We start from the raw sequence: 17569 nt of genomic DNA on the forward strand, positions 1-17569 counted from the left end.
GAGGTTCTCCTTGACTACAAATTGGTTCTGTCTTGTGTGAGAGAGAGAGAGAGAGAGAGAGAGAGAGAGAGAGAGAGAGAGAGAGAGAGAGCTGTGTTAAGCTGGTGGTGTGCACTGTAGCTTGGGAAGTCCAGACAGTGAGACTGTGAGTCTGAGGTTCTCCTTGACTACAAATTGGTTCTGTCTTAAAAGAGAATAAAACAGAAAGGAGATGGGGTGACTCCTGCACTCTTATACACATATACACACATACACAGATAAACACACTGTCTTAGTCAGGGTTTCTATTCCTGGACAAAACATCATGACCAAAAAGCAAGTTGGGGAGGAAAGGGTTCATTCAGCTCACACTTCCCACATTGCTGTTGATCACCAAAGGAAGTCAGGACTGGAACTCAAGCAGGTCAGGAAGCAGGGGCTGATGCAGAGGCCATGGAGGGATGTTCCTTACTGGCTTCCTTCCCCTGGCTTGCTCAGCCTGCTCTCTTATAGAACCCAGAACTGCCAGTCCAGAGATGGTACCACCCACAGTGGGCCCTCCCACCCTTGATCAATAATTGAGAAAATGCCTTACAACTGGATCTCATGGAGGCGTTTCCTCAAAGGAGGCTCCTTTCTCTGTGACAACTCCAGCTGTGTCAAGTTGACACACAAAATCAGCCAGTATACACACACATACACAGGTATACCTGAACACCTAAACACACACATACACACCTGCACTCTTATACACATACACACACATACACAGATATATACACATACACAGGTATACCTGCACACTTAAACACACATATACTCTTATATACATACACAAATACACATACTTACACAGGTATACCTGTACTCTTATACACATATACACACACAGATATACCTGTACTCTTTCCCACATACACAGACACACATACACACATACACAGGTACAACTGCACACTCACACACACACAGAGATGCTTACACTCTTACACACATACACAGATAAATACACACATATACACAGGTACATATACACTTACACACATGCAGATGCACCTGTACTCTTACACACATATACATACAGATATGCTTGCACTTTTTCTCACACACACACACACACACACACACACACACACACACACACACACATACACAGATACACACAGACACAGGTCAACTACACACTTAAACACACACAGATGCCTATATTCTTACACACATACACAGATACATACACACAGTTACACAATTACACCTTCACACACACACATACACAGGTACACCTTCACCCTTACATGCACACACACACACACACACACACACACACACACACACGGAGGGTGATGAACTCACGTCCTCTGGAAGAGCAATCAGTGCTTTTAAGCACCAGCCATCTATCTCCCCAGCCCCTCCCACCAACACATGTACTTATTTTTACTGAGAAAGTAAAGGATAAATGAGAAGTTATTCTACAATAAAGGTAACATATAGAAAAGAAACTTCATGTCAACCAATGGTCTGGAATTAAATCAACTGCTTGGATTAAAACTTCATGTTTAAGGTAGCCCAGAAGATAGCACATTACATCCCAGAAGGCTTCAGGATCAAAAGGAAATGGAATTATCAAATGCCTGCACAAATACCTACCTTGCCTCTTCCCTGGTTTGGTAGTGGAAAGGGCGTTTAGAAAAACACGAATGAGGAAAGATACAGTGAATAATACCCCTTATAAACTTTGGCCATGAAAAGACAAATGGTCGACCTCAAAGAATTTTCATAGACAAAGATAAAGACAGCTATCCTGGAGATCTTCCCAGGAAGTTCCTGTGTCTGTGAAGAGGGGGGGTCTTTCATTAATGAAGAGCAGCTAGACACCATTGAGCTCGTTCTGACAGGGCGGCTAAACACTGTACCCTGTATGTGAGGAGCAGCGAGGGGCCAGTGAACAGGAACCTAGGAAATGTAGGTTAATTCACCAGTGGTTCAAGAAGTGTAGGAGGGAGGGGGTGGGGAGATGGCTCATGGTCAAAAGCACTGAGTGCTCTTCCAGAGGACCCGAGTTCAGTTCCCAGCACCCACTTGGCAGCCCACAATGATCAGCAGCTCCAGGGGTTACAATACCTTCTGTGACACCAGGCATACATGTGGTGCCTGTATGCAGGCAAAACACCCATGCATGTAAAATAAATAAATAAATAAATAAATAATAAGTTATAAAAAAGAGATGTGGGTGGGCTGGGCTGTGGTGAAGACCATATCTAGGTGTACTCTGGGCCCTCAGTTCCCATTAATCCAGAGCCACTTATGGAAGAAAAAAAATATGGAAGTGAAAATTGAGCTTGATTTTTCTCCTTTGGGAGGACGATGCTTAGTGAATAGCCCTTGTTTTCTGGGCGTCTGTGTGAAACAGCAGTTGCACATGCTGCTTCAGGGTGAGTGAGCTGGTAGAGTCTTACTTGATTGGAGTTTGGATTTGAAACTGTATCTTCTTGTGAGAACCGGAGATCCGGCAAGGGCCTGGGTTTGAGGCTCACCACTACAAGTACATTCTGCCTTCAGGTTCTCACTCCAAGCCATGTCTGCAGATTTGTGAAAACAGTATTGTGAGAGTGATGTTCCTTAAATTATTAATCATGATAATGAAATTTTAGAAATTCCATTCGACAATAACCATATCGTTAGGGCGTAATTATATGATGAAATGCTAAGTGGTCTCATAGCAACAGGGTATTTCTGAGGACTCATCGTGGAAGCTGAAGTTCCCAGCCACAGTAATTACAAATTAATAGACAATGTGATACCATTCACAGATTGCTGTTGCCTAAAGAGAAAGATGAAGACTGGGATATATAAAGAACCAAACATTCCTTTTCAATGGCCATTTATAAATATGGATAGATTGCAATAAAGGCAACAGTCTTTGGAGTCAAATGCACTGTTTTTCAGGATCAATGATACAACTGATCTGCAATGTCACGGGCCAGTACTCAGACCTTGTCTTCTGGAAGTGGAATGAATCAGAAATTGAAGAGAATGATCCATTTCTTACTGAAGACTATCAACAGTGAGTTTGCCAATCAATTTTGATGCTACATTCTGGGACACATCTGCTCTAGTTTGAGTCTAAGACTGAGGGCTAGCTGAAGGCTGGCTGCTTCTAGCCCTTTGCTGTCCACTTTGAGCATTGCTAAATGATAGACAATATTTGTGAGAATTTCTATTTTGTTGTTGTTGTTAAAAGTACATATCGTTGCACAAATTCCACACTGGCTAAAACCCCCTTTCTTACGTTCTATTTGGTGCTGTGACAGCACTGCACTGAGGTGCTTTTCATGTGTATTAAGTAGAATCTGGAAAGGCACATGGAGGGAATCAAGAATCAGATGCCTGGCCTCAGTCTCCATGGGATGGGTGGAGATGTACCAGGTTAACTCCTTCTTGTTCCTTCATATGCAGCACCCTTTGTCATCTGTCCCTGTCGTGTGTGTGTATGTGTGTGTATGTGTGTGTATGTGTGACAAAGAGAGAGAGAGAGAAAGAGAGAGAGCATATGTGTGTGTATGTGTGTGAGAGAGAATGTATATGCAAGAGTGTGTATGTGTGTGAGAGAAAGTGTGTATGTGTGTGAAAGAGTATGTGTATGGTAGAGAGAGTGAGTGTATGTGAAAGAGAGTGTGTACAGGAGTGTGTGTGTGAGTGTATGTGAGAGAGTGTGTGTATGTGGGTATGTATGTGTGTATGAGAAAGAGTTGTGCATGTCTGTGTGTGAGATAGAATGTGCATGTGTGTGAGAAAGTGTGTGTGTGTGTGAGAGAGAGTATATTCATATGTATGTATGTATATGTGAGAGAGTATATGCGTGTGTGTGTCAGAGAGACCATGTATGTGGGAGAGTATGTGTGTATGTATGTGTGAGAGTGTGTGTGAAAGTGTATGTGAGTGAGAGAGTGTGTGTGTGAGTGTGTGAGTATATATGGGTGTGTGAGAGAGTATGTGAGTGACAGAAAGTGATTGAGAGAGTGAGTGAGAGAAAGTGTGTGTGAGAATGTGATAATATGTATATGTGAGCATGTATGTGTGTGTGAGAGAGTATGTGCATGTGTGTGTGAGAGTGTGTGTATGTGTGTGAGACTGTGTGAGAGAGAGAATGTGTATATATATATGAGAGAGTGTGTGAGTGTGTGTATATAAGAGAGAGAGAGAGAGAGAGAGAGAGAGAAGGGGATATTGTTTTTTATTCCTTGCAAGCTGCTAATTCATGTTGATTTCTTTGATTCTGAGTGTTTCTCATCTTGAGGTTATATAGTTTCAGAATTGCCTTGACAATTCTGAATATAACAAGCTGTTATCCACGTGACTTGGGACGGTGATTATTTTGAGCTGTGATGTATGATACAAATAAAGCAGCTAACTGGGCCTGAGGTCTTATTCTGTGTTGAAGCATCTTACCAAACCCCCTCCTCACCCCTTTCTCTTGAACAGCATGGAACATCCTTCAACCAAAAGAAAGTACACACTCATTACAACCCTGAACATTTCAGAAGTCAAAAGCCAGTTTTATCGCTACCCGTTTACCTGTGTTGTTAAGAACACAAATATTTTTGAGTCAGCGCATGTGCGGTTAATATACCCAGGTGAGTATCAAGTAAGTTAAGTAAGTTAAAAGCTGCCTAGCCTGGTGGGTTCCAGTGTGCTTTTCTTTGCCTGGAACACCCCTCACCCCTTCTTCAGCTGTGACTTCCCATCCATTTTGCTTCTTGTCCTGAATTCTCTGATCTTTCCATCCCACTAGCTGGAACCAGTGGGCTAAACCACTCTGCCTGCCTCTGTCTGGGTACCACTTCAGAGGCATCCTGTATCCCAGTCACAGGAACACTTCTTAGTTTCTTTGACCAGGATACTACCTATTTCTCTCTGTTGTTGTTCTTGTTGTTCCTGTTGTTGTTGTTGTCATTCTTCTTCTTCTCCTCCTTCTCCTTCTCCTTCTCCTTCTCCTCCTCTTCCTCCTCCTCCTCCTTCTCCTCCTCCTTCTTCCCCTCTTCCTCCTCTTCCTCTTCCTCCTTCTTCTCCTCCTCCTCTCCTCCTCCTCTTCCTCTTCTACTTCTTCTTCTCCTCTTCCTCCTCCTCTTCTTCTTCCTGGCTGGTAGCCACCTATATTTGCTTCATTGCAAGCACCTCACGAATATATTTAAACACATGACCAAACAAGATGGCTATACACAGAAAGCGAAGTACTCCACTTATAACAAGGATGTCTGAGACTGCTGGTTTTTGAGAGTTGGTATAGTCCAAAAACCTGAGAATGATTGTGAAATATTGATAAATACTAAACAATACTAAAGCTGACTAAGAAAAGCAGGGCATAGGAGGAGAGAGTTAGAGTCTTTTGTACAGGGATAGCTATGTGTAAGGACAAGACATAACTGCTAGTGTCTCTTAGCTTATGGCGAATCTGCCAGGATTCACCATAGGAGAAATTAGATTTAATAAGGCTTACAAGATTAGGATTCTAGTTGTTGTTCCCAGAGATTGAGTTACCATTGTTTCTGAACTAAGTTTGTGGGGAGTTTTTCTTCTCTCCACAACTTGGCTGGGTTCCAGAGAGTAAGGTGCGGCAGCAAAGTGTGGGTTTGCCTGATGTGCACCACAGAGGCCACGGGGGATTTGAAGCATGGGGGCCAGCATGGTAACGACCGGCCAGTGGGAACTTAGTGAGCTGGGTGGAGAGACTTTGGAGCTCTGAGTGAGAGAGTCTCCACAGATAAGAACAGGCCAGCCATTGCCACCGGTCCATAGCTGGTCAGCCCACCAGGACAGAGAGTAGCTGGGTATAGCACGGGAACTTTATAAGCAGATAGAATTTTAATATTTCCTGCAACAGGTGGTGAACCAATGTGTTGGATATGAATCCACTAGAAATTTAAGATTAGTAGCCTGAGAGTTAAAGTTTCATTTTCTGAGTGAGAGAAAGATAGCACCAGATTAGTCACGTGATTCAAGCCCAGGGAACCCGAAACTAAGCAGGCCTGGAGGTTCCTGCTGTGGGGAGCTGCAGGCTGCTCTGTGTTAGAAGACGGAAATTGCCTACGTTTTAAGGCAGAGGGATTGAACTGTGAATTTAAAATTGGGATTATTTGCTTTTAGGATAGATTTATATACAGATTCTGTCCAAATCACGTGGGGAATTTCATCTGCAGTTTGGAACTAGGATAGGGAAAATTAGTCACTGATTCCAGAGTAGAGAGTGCAGTGATAATCATTGCCTGCTTTGATTGGGTATTAATTATTAATGTCTGTGGCTCCAGGCACAGAGAGAGAGCAACAGATAGATATTATACAGGTATTAATAATGTCTATGGCTCTAGGCAGAGAGCCGAATAGGAAGATAGTATAAAGATATATTGCTCTAATATGTCTTACAGAATACTCAAATTCTGTCTTACATGGGTTCCACAGGAATTCTGGGTATAAATCCTGCTTTGATTAACTGCCTGCTTATAAGCAGATAGAAGTGTGAATCAATTGTTTTAAAGATAGTATAAAGATACATTGCTCTAACATGCCTCACAGGATACTCAGATTCTGTCTAACATGGGCTCCATGGGAATTCTTGGTTATTATGCTGTCTGGCAAAATAGAAAAGGCCTAAGAATAGGCACATACAGTATTTTAGTTTGCTTCATTTGATTTGGATTGTTTTAACTTTCAAAATGGGTGTGTTTTTGAGTTTTGTGGTTATATTATTCCTCTGGGAGAGAGGTCAGTATAAAGGGTTTTCTGGTCACTGGCTCAAGGACATGCTGATTTGGGAGAAAGGTTTTGTCTTTGCGTTTTCAGAAAAGATGATTAATGTCTCTACACCTTCCAGAGTCATATGGATCAGATTTGATAGAGGGGGCACCCCCAGAGAACTAGATTCCAGGGAATCAAACAAAAAAGTTATCTTGATGATGCTAAAATTTTGTTTTGAGATTTGTATATTACAGAATATATAGCCTTTGTGAGTTTCCTCATCGGACATGATGAACTGACCTGCTTGAACTCCTGATGTCTTGAACTTAAAGCTGAATCTGTTTAGGACACAGACATCAGAGACCAATACAATCATTGGTGTGGCTTTCTTAAAGCCAACCAACTCCCCCATTTTCCCTACCCTTCCCCCCACCCCTTCAAAAATATCTCAATGCCCATATTCAGCTTGACGAGGTTATGAAGAGTCTTCGTCCCAGTTCCCTGGGCTCTGGAGCTGTAGGTGGTTATTCTAAGGTTGCCTTTCTAGGGAATGTAGAAATGGTCATAATTGGAACAGGGAGGAAATAGCTAGAATTGATTGTATAGCCATAATCTCATTTGGTAGAAAGCTTTATAATTGTTACTAAGTTGAAGTCATACTTTCTTATTTTGGTACAGAATTTATTTTGATACAAAATTAAGGTTTTTCATTGGTATAAAGTTCTACTATTGATACAAAAATTTTAAAAAGTATAGGGCTTAGACCCAGTCCTTCTATAACTATTATTATAAGCTGATCTGAGATGATTAAGTCTGTGTTAAGGGCTTGTCTTAGTCAGGGTTTCTATTCCTGCACAAACATCATGACCAAGAAGCAAGTTGGGGAGGAAAGGGTTCATTTGGCTTACATTTCCATACTGCTGTTGATCACCAAAGGATGCAGGACTGGAACTCAAGCGGGTCAGGGAGCAGGAGCTGATGTAGAAGCCAAGGAGGGATGTTCTTTACTGGCTTGCTTCCTCTGGCTTGCTCAGTCCACTCTCTTATAGAACCCAAGACTACCAGCCCAGAGATGGCACCACCCACAAGGGAACCTCCCCCCTTGATCACTAATTGAGAAAATGCCTTACAGCTGGATCTCATGGAGGCACTTCCCCAACTGAAGCTCCTTTCTGTGTGATAACTCCAGCTGTGTCAAGTTGACACAAAGCTATCCAGTACAGGGCTAGATAACAAATTCATGGCTCTGAGCTTATTGTTAGGGTGTTTTCAAGATATTTAATTAGAAATGTCTGAGAGTAGTTAATGGATAACAGTCCTGATTACTTTACATAGATAGTTGGCTTTCAAAAGCATCAGAAATCCACAGAATGTGATGTTTAATGTTATTTATTCACTTGTTGAGACAAATCTGCTCCTAACAGCTTCCCATTCCTGGATTCAAAGAAGAAACTGAGCATCAGTGGTGTTGCTCCATTTGAGTCGAGACAGCCACTAGGCAAGAATTGCTTTATTTCATCTACAGACATAATACTGTCCAGAAAAGGACACAATTTACAGGTTAGGACAGCTTAGTTCTGCTGAGACAGAAAGGCTAGTCCTTAACTTCCTACTTCTCTCGGTCTGTCAGATGACCCTGGGCCAGAAGGCTGAAGACAGATGGATACTCCAGCTTACTGACTTATTGGGGCTGGATAGGTAGGCAGCTGTCTCTACAAATTGTCTCAGTTCTGGAAGCTGTGTTAGGCTCCCTATATATTTTCAGTTAATGTTGGTCATTCTCAGATTTCTGATGGGGTTAAAAAACTACGTATAGTCTCATAGCCAACCCACGCTATTTACTTTGAGAGAACAGATTTGAGAGGATGGTTTTCAGATGGCATACTATCTAAAACAAAGATAAAACTCAAGGTAGAATAAGTCTTTTAATTTAGGATAGATGATAAAGTTCTATCTTAGTGACATAAAAGATGGACTGGGTGTTAGGTCTATCTTATAGTTTATAAATTCCCAAATGGTAATAGCTGTGCTCTATTTATACTTGAGAGAAAGGTTTTGTTTTTTTTGTTTTTTATTAGAACAGAAAGGGGGAAGTGGGTCTGGTGCTGTTTGTATTTTGATGCTAATTCTGCTCTCCTGAGAGGGGTTGTGGACAAGGAGGGAGTCATGTACCCAGGTGGCTTATTGTGAACCAATCCCTTAATGAATAAAGGAGTCAATCACTGGGTGAGTAGGCAGGACTTCTGGGTTGAACAGAGGAAGAGAAGGAGAAAGAGAGAGTTAGAGATTTTTGGACAGGGATAGCGTGAGGACAAGGTGTAGCTACTAGTGTCTCCTGGCTTATGGAGAATCCTGGTGGATTCACCACCGGAGAAATTAGATTTAATATGGCTTGCAAGATTAGGATTCTAGTTGTTACGCCCAGAGATTGGGTTATTTTATTGAAAATAAAAAATAAAAATAAAAAGAACAACAGAGCATGTGTACAAATGTGAAGTGTTGTTTAAATACTCTGTAGTTGACTAAAAATGTATAGGGATGTAAACAAAAATAAATAAATAAATAAAATGGAGAAGTAAAATCATTAAGTGTTTAGATTGTCCCTGGATGCTTCCCATGTCTTGGCAGCAATACGGTGTTTTCCTTGCTTTTATTCTTCTGGATTCTTCCCCCTCATCCCCTGCCTCTTGCCGTAGTTCTCTGGCTACCATCCTTTGTTTCTTCCTGACATGTTCTCCCTGTTGCTCAGGGAACCCTGCAGGCTTTTGACGTCTGTTGCATTGCTGTGAATTTTGTTTCTGTAGTTCCCAGTGGGTTTTCTCCTCCTGAACATTATGCTTTAGGTGGAAATTTAAATGAAGGAACCTTGATTTTCAATAGAATTTCATCGCCTAGCTCATTTGTGGTCATTGGTACCAATGATACTGAACTAACGGACATGGGTCTGTTCCTGAATACACTTTGTCTGTGGTAAATGCCTTCAAATTGCTGTGCCAAGAGCTTCCGTTCTTCTTGCTTCTAATGATTCTGTCCTCTTTTCTGTTGTAGTCCCTGACTTCAAGAATTACCTCATCGGGGGCTTTGTCATCCTCACAGCTACAATTGTATGCTGTGTTTGCATCTATAAAGTCTTCAAGGTTGACATAGTTCTTTGGTACAGGGACTCCTGCTCTGGTTTTCTTCCCTCAAAAGGTATAATTTCATATTCTATGAAATGTTTTCTCTGGGTAGCCGAAGGTGGTGAATAGCATTTGTACTGAAGGCTCTTAACGATGACACTGGCTTATATACGAGCCTTATTTATTCTTGTTTAGCTTCATAAAGATTATACCTTGATACCACTCATGTCTAAGTTACCACCCTAGCTTCCATATTGGCAGGACACACGGGTGTTTAGAGCACCTGTCTGTAAGTTAGTTACCCAGAATCCATTGTTGGTGCTTCATGTGCCCTATGGACTTCATGACCCACATTCAAATGAAATAAAGAGATTTATGTACCCAAGGAAAGTCCCTTTTTATCTATAATATCACAGCATCATATCAAACTAATATAGGAAGCATACGTAGCATGTAGGGCTTGAGGTATTTAGACACTAGGGTAAGAAAAGATGATATTGGGTCTGATCAAATTGTGTGAATATAGGGGGCATTGAATGCTATGTGAGGGCAATTTTATAGTAAAACCTGAGAATTTAAAAAGCTATTGTGGGAGAGGAGTGAAAAGAAAGAATAGCAAGGGTGACCCCGGTATTTTATATACATAGATGAAAACATCACAATGAAACTTGCAACCATTTTAGAGTTGACATATATTAGTGAAAACAGAGGCTGACATTTAAAAAAAATCTCAGCATGCAATTTTTGTTTCTGAGAAGTAAAAATAAACTCACAAGCACAACAAACAATATTCTATAGGGAAAGTTAAATGCACACATTTAAGGAGAAATAGGAACAATTTGCACGATGCTAATGTTAGAGAAGAAGCTATGGCTGCCTTCGAAGATCCAGCCATGGAGAGTGAGGAGTTCACGAAGACTCGCCCCTAGCTGAGGATGGCTGCTGGCTGCTGGAGACAGTCAGTTTTCTTTGGTGTTATGTCCCTTGGCAGACTGCCTCTGCTCCAGAAGATGGCTCTGTGCTGATTCGGGTACAAAGGACACTAGCTAGACTCAGAGGGACACACGTGAAGGACATGAAGTTAGGAGGGGGATGTTCAGAGAAAGGCTCTGGTGGGAGATGGAGTGGAGCAGGGACAGGTAGATATGATCAGAATACACTCCCTACATGTATGAAGTTTAAAGGAATGAATAAAGTATGGTTTTGAAATAGAAAAAGATTGTGCATAAAGTGAACGCTAGTGTATATAAGATTCTATTATTTAGGTTATATTTTATACATTTAAATGAATGAAATGGTAGGTCTTTGTTAATAGTCAAAAGTTACAACCTAAGTATAGCCTCTGTGACTATTTGTCTTAGTTGGGGTTTCTATAACTCTGATATAAACACCATGACCAAAACAGCTGGTTGAGGAAAGGGTATATTTCACCTTACAGCTTGTAGTCTATCTCCGAGGAAATCAGGACAGGAACCAGGAGATAGGGACTGAAGGAGAGATTCTAGAGGGGTGCTACTTACTGGCTTCTCTCCCCGGAAGTTTGCTCAACTCACTTTCTAAAGCCATTGGGACCACCTGCCTAGGGATGGCTCCTCCCACAGTGGGCTGGGCCCTCCCAACATCAATCATTGGTCAAGAAAATGCCCTATTGCTAGTCTGGTGAGAGGTGTCTCAGCTGAGGCTCCATCTTCTCAAATGACTAACTGTGCCAAGCTGACAATAAAAACTAATGTGGAGACTATTTAAATATATGCGGAAAACTTAAATGCACATTAAAAAACAAAAAACAAAAAACACGTGAGAGGCACGTTGCTCTCTAAGCTTTGGAAACAAAGCTACAACCTCTCTTGTGTTTAAAGCAGCCTTGGACTTTTGGTATTGCTCAGTCAGAAATGAATGTTTGTGGTGTTGATTTGTCAAATCCCTTTCTTGTCGCGGCTCTAAATGTATTTCATTTCCCTTTTAGCTTCAGATGGAAAGACATACGATGCCTATATTCTTTATCCCAAGACCCTGGGAGAGGGATCCTTCTCCGACTTAGATACATTTGTTTTTAAATTGTTGCCCGAGGTCTTGGAGGGACAGTTTGGATACAAGCTGTTCATTTGTGGAAGGGACGACTATGTTGGAGAAGGTATGTAAATGCTTCTTGTGAAGTTAGATGCTGAGTTCTGATTCTGAAAGGTTGGCACCGTTGTACATATTTGAAGACTGAAGAATTTCTTCAACAGTATGTGGTATTAACTTTCCCTTAGTCATGTTGGGCCAATGTTTAATTGACTTTTATTATTCTGGAATATAATGACTAGTTAGATCTAATCGTATGCAACTGCTTTAATAGACTAGGAGTATTATAGATCAATCAACCTAACAAGAAGTTTAAAATTTTTTGACTGAGAGTTTTCCAGGTTCCAAGAGCAAAGTCCGTCTTTTGTGGGTCAGTTTCTGAGCTGGTCTGTAAATTTTTATTGTCTTTGAATCTCAAGTAAGGCAAGGAAGAAGCAACAGGAGGCATAGAAGAGTCTGGGAAGAGCTTCTTTGAGCGTTGAGTTCAGGAAAGAATGTATTAATGGCCGTTTGCCTGACTGCATTGCGCTCTGTGTCTTGCAGATACCATGGAGGTTACTAATGAAAATGTAAAGAAAAGCAGGAGGCTGATTATCATTCTAGTGAGAGATATGGGAGGCTTCAGCTGTCTGGGCCAGTCGTCTGAAGAGCAGATAGCGATATACAATGCTCTCATCCGGGAAGGAATTAAAATTGTCCTGCTTGAGTTGGAGAAAATCCAAGACTATGAGAAAATGCCAGATTCTATTCAGTTCATTAAGCAGAAACATGGAGCCATTTGCTGGTCAGGAGACTTTCAAGAAAGACCACAGTCTGCAAAGACCAGGTTCTGGAAAAACTTAAGATACAAGATGCCAGCCCAACGGAGATCACCATTGTCTAAACACCATTTACTAACCCTGGATCCTGTGCTGGACATGAAGGAGAAACTGCCGGCAGTGACACACTTACCGCTTGGCTAGCATGGCAAAAGTGGGCAGGCCAAGAACTTTGGAATGTCTCCTGTCATAAGATGCTGCAGCTGGGCTGTGCCTCCCAGTAAAACAGTCATAAACCAAACCTGTGCAGTCCCTTGTCCCAGATCACTTGGAACTGGATTGTGAAGAGAACAGGACTTGGTGGCCTCTCAGAGCAGAGAGCTTGGCGAGCCCCAGAGCGATGGTTGCTAAGGGACGCTGCTCTGGATGCTTGATGAACAGTCGAGGCAGTGAACTGGGCATAGGAAGCTTCGGGAAATGGCCACATGTGTGGGTGGTTTAATTAGAGTGTGTGGAGTCTCACAGTGGGATCGTGGTTGCCTGAGGACACTTTGGGGGTCACTGTCAAAGAAGTGGCTCCCCTAAGTATAAGGGCAGGTGAGGTTTACTGATACCCCCCAGCATTTATTCTAGGTATTTTCCAGATACCTCGGCCACCAAACTTCATCTTCAAAGACTGCATTTTATTGTGTAGATCTTGAAAGCTGCTCTTTCAGTGAAGAAGGATTCTGTGGGGTTCCCTTTTCTGCAGTCACTTTAGCTTTCTGCAGAAGTCAAGATTTTAAATTGACTGGAGAAGGAAGTCAGACACCCACAGGTTTCTTCTAATCAAGCTTCCACCCTGGAATGGCTGTCGCACCATCTTCCTTCTGCGTTTTACTGGGCTCATTGCTTCTCTGGAAATAAATGCAATGCTTCCTCCATCTGTCCTGTCACAGGCGGTCTGAGGATTCACCTTCACAGGTCAGACTCCGCTCTTACCCCAGCCCCACTGTCGGAGGGGCTTCATCCCCCACCTTGGGGCTCTTCTGCGCAGAAGCTGAAGTCTATGCTCCTCCACATCTTTGGTCCCAGTGCCCCTGTTCACCTTCCTGCTGGGTAATTGCAGAACAACCTCTGGGACCTCTGTACCTGCTCTTGGCATGCCTTCGCCTCTGTCTATGCCCTGCCACCCACTTCCCATGCCTATGATCCACTCTTGCATTTTCTCCACCTGACGAGGAGCTTACTAAAGTTTAAAGTTTATTTCAACGCTAAGATCCCAACTGCCCAGTCTCTGCTTACTCTAAGACTTGGCCAGCCCTCTTTTCTGTCATCCCAACCCTGCTGCTTCTCTGTAAAAGGTTGTTCCTTTACTAGCAGAAATCAGTCTGCTGGGAGAGGTAGTGGATGTATATCACTGCTTTTCGTATTGGGAACAGGTGGTATAGATTTGTCAGGGCCTTTATTTTAAAGTGTTCTTGGATAATCGTATTTAAATTTGCAATTATTCTAATTTGATATATAGAGAAACTGACCTATTTAACAAAAGGACTCTCTTAACTCTACTGGACCCAGGCCTTGAATTTTCTGGTTTCTTTCCCTGTGCTTTGATTTTTGATTTCAGGTCTAGCCCTATGCACTTACCTCAGTACTCAGTACTTACTCAGTACTCAGTACTAACTCAGTACTCGTGGGAGGACACCTGACCAGGTGTTCTTTGAGAAGCAACTGAGTGAGGCATGTTTTAATGGGAGGAACCCAGTCCTTTTCACTGTTGGGATTTATAACACAGATTTTTCAGTATGATGTTTCTATTTTCCAATACTGGTTCCCTAAAGGTCAACATTTCTTCTCCCAACTAAAAATGAAAGAAGAAAAAAAATTTTTTTCCTTTTTTTTTTTTGTGGTACAGAAGTATTTTTGTTTGTTTGTTTGTTTGTTTGTTTTTAACTTGATGACTGTCTTCAGAATAATCCTCACAGTTCTGGAAGATTGAAAATCCAGATTCACATGCCAAGAACAAACCCGGTTTTAAGGGTTGTATGTAAGGGGATACCATGCTGTCTTTCAGACTTTCAACATCTGCTGTGGTTGAGCACAAATGTTATTTAAAGGCATCTTCTCACCTACATAGAAGTAAACAAGACATACAATTTGGGATTTTTGTCTCTTCAGTTTTGACCCCATTTCTCCTGGATCCAGCCTAACAGTAGATCTCTGGATTGCTGGGGTAGAGAAGGAACGGCTGTCCCAGACAGCAGCCAGAAGTCTGATAGAGTGAGGTCATTCCTGACCCGTGATGCTTTAAAAGTTTGATTTTCCTGATAATGGTTTTTGTCTCTCATCCCAAAAATGTATTGACATGCGTGTATATTACCTGTGAATGATAGTTCTTAGAAACTTGGCCAGAGAGTATAAAGGGGAGAGCAACAACAGAGAACCACAGACCTTGTGACACCAGAGACTGAGGGGGAACAGAGCCAGTATCAAGAAAGCCCCTAGGCAAGAAAGTAGAGTCATTGCTGGTTCCCAGCGGCAGTCAGAGAGGGTGAAACACCACATCTGGGCAGTGGGAACTTCCTGTGACTTGTCCCGATCCTCCCCAGAAATATCTGGTGTCAGCCGAGGACCACGCATACCCCAATACTTAGATTTCACCGTACTTTCTGATGGTGTTTTTAAAAGGCCAAGTGTTGCAAAAGTTTGCACATGCAACCATATATATTAATTGCCAGTGTTTAAAACTGGTTTAGCAGAATTTATATTTTTATCTCTCCTGCCTTTTGAATTTTACTTATGACAGAGAAAGTATTGAGCCATGACTTTTTAAAATAATTTATATTTATACTGGTCAGTAATGAAGGGTGTTTTTTATTATTATTAAAGAACTTGATTTTATAATTCTACAGCAGATGCCAAATATTATCTATCACAAACCACAAAATTTATGTACAGTGCATATTGATCAATAAACTGAACTTGTTTTCCAATAAATTGTTAAAGCCTCTTTTGAATATCACTGAAAATTGGCTTCTCTTTCTTTCGTTTTTTCATCTTACATGGGTTCTAAGGCCTGATATGAAGAACCAGGCCTTTTGCAGGGTGTTCTTGGTGTAGAGGAGCTGAGATCTGTGCTGGTTAGTTTTATGTCAGATTGACACATGCTAGCGTCATGGGCAAGGAAGGAGCCTCAATGGAGAAAATGCATCCATAGTTCTGGGCTGTAGGCAGGCCTGTAGGACATTTTTTAAATTAGTGATTGATGGGGGAGGCCCAGCCCATAGTGAGTGGTGCTACTCCTGGGCTGGTGGTCCTGAGTTCTACAAGAAGGTAGGCTGAGCAAGCCATGGGGGAGCAAGCCAGTAAGCAGCACCCCTCCATGGCCTCTGCATCAGTTCCTGCCATGTTTCTGTCCTGAGTTCTTCAGTGATGAGCAGTGCTGTGGAGGTATAAGCCACATAAACCTTTCTTCCGAAGTTGCTTTGGTCATGGTGTTTATTACAACAATGATGACTCCAACGAAGACAAGGTGTAAGGTTGATGGTCAAACAGGTAGTTCTGTGAACCCTGACTTCCCTTACTTAGAGCCATCTGTTCCTTTGTTTATGGCATAGATTAAGAGCTCTGTGATAGACCCATTGTCTAACTGAGGCCCTGGACTTGATCCCCAACACAGCATTAAACTGATGATAAGCAAACATAAATTTTATATTCTGTTATTGTTACCATTATTGCTACATTATTGCCCCCATTAGTCTTTATGGGTAAATATCCATATCTCTCAGATCAATAGGCAAGGTGTCTGAAATATATGTACTACGAAGCTTGAGTTCAGTGGTCTTCATTTTATCAAGTAAACCACTCAATAAAAAGTTAAAATAGTAGGTATACAGAAGTTGGCAGTCTGGTGTTTGGAAAACTTAACTTTTCCTAAATTCCTCACCCAAAGAATCCAATGTTCCAGTGTGCTTTTGTTCTTTGACCAACGAATGCTTGTTTTAGCCATGTGTTAGGTCAGATCTAACACTGTTTTGTTTGTTTGTTTGTTTTTGAGACAGGGTTTCTCTGTGTAGCCTGGCTGTCCTGGAACTCACTTTGTAGACCAGGCTGGCCTCGAACTCAGAAATTTGCCTGCCTCTACCTCCCATGTGCTGGGATTAAAGGTGTCCACCACCACGCTCGGCAGATCTAACACTATTAACACATCATATATAACGTCTCTCTGTCAAATGCCATTCCCAGCATATTTTGAACTAGCTTCTTTTGGAGAGAGAGGTCTCTGGAATTATTTCTCCATAAGAGTGACATCTGCTTTCAAAGTCGCAAATTATGAATTCCTCTCCAGTCATGATTCAGAATGAGGGCAGAGAGCCTGGCTGCTGCTTCAAAGCCCAGCTTTCCTCTCTCTGGTAAGACTTCATATATGTCCAGGTCACACATGGAGTCTCTCCATCCAGTACCTGGGACTGAACTTCCAAGTAGACCCACTTAGTTTAGCAGGTAAGTGGACGATCCATTGATAAGTGTTTTCACATTCACTATTATAAAACGAGAAATGAATTGTTACAGCAAGGATATGTAGGGGGAGTTGGGTGCTTGTGTGTGTGAACATGTGCCTAAGAACATTTTGGAGAAGGAAAACCTTCCGGGGAATGGATGACACCATTGAAAATGAGCACCAGCCTTCCAAACAAAGGCATGCTCCTCTTGTATCAGACTGCTGGGGGAAGGGGGGCTCAGCTGAGGAAGACTTGGCTGGTTCGGGCAGCTAACTCCTGTGTATTATTTCATCTTAAATCTGAAGATGAAACACTAACACTGCCTCTCTGAGCCAGGGAGCGGCTGGACCAGTCTGGCCGGTCTTGCTAGACTGCGGGCTGGTAGGATCCTGTTGACACCTGCTAGGATCTAGCTCCTGATTTTTTCCCCCCT

The 17569-nt window shown here is 42.1% G+C and overlaps 1 protein-coding gene across 1 annotated transcript in view; it reads left to right on the forward strand.

The window, feature by feature from the left end:
* The window catches only part of Il1r1 (interleukin 1 receptor type 1), an 88007-nt gene extending 72372 nt beyond the window's left edge, over positions 1-15635 (forward strand). The window contains exons 6-11 of the mRNA XM_029538363.1: positions 1875-1945; positions 2926-3043; positions 4462-4613; positions 9760-9903; positions 11797-11964; positions 12441-15635. Coding sequence (XP_029394223.1) covers positions 1875-1945; positions 2926-3043; positions 4462-4613; positions 9760-9903; positions 11797-11964; positions 12441-12859 — 1072 coding nt within the window. The 3' untranslated portion in view covers positions 12860-15635. The remainder of the gene's footprint in view (positions 1-1874; positions 1946-2925; positions 3044-4461; positions 4614-9759; positions 9904-11796; positions 11965-12440) is intronic.
* Positions 15636-17569: the final 1934 nt, after the last annotated feature.

This window comes from Mus pahari, chromosome 5 (assembly GCF_900095145.1).
Source record: "Mus pahari chromosome 5, PAHARI_EIJ_v1.1, whole genome shotgun sequence".
Lineage (NCBI taxonomy): Eukaryota > Metazoa > Chordata > Mammalia > Rodentia > Muridae > Mus > Mus pahari.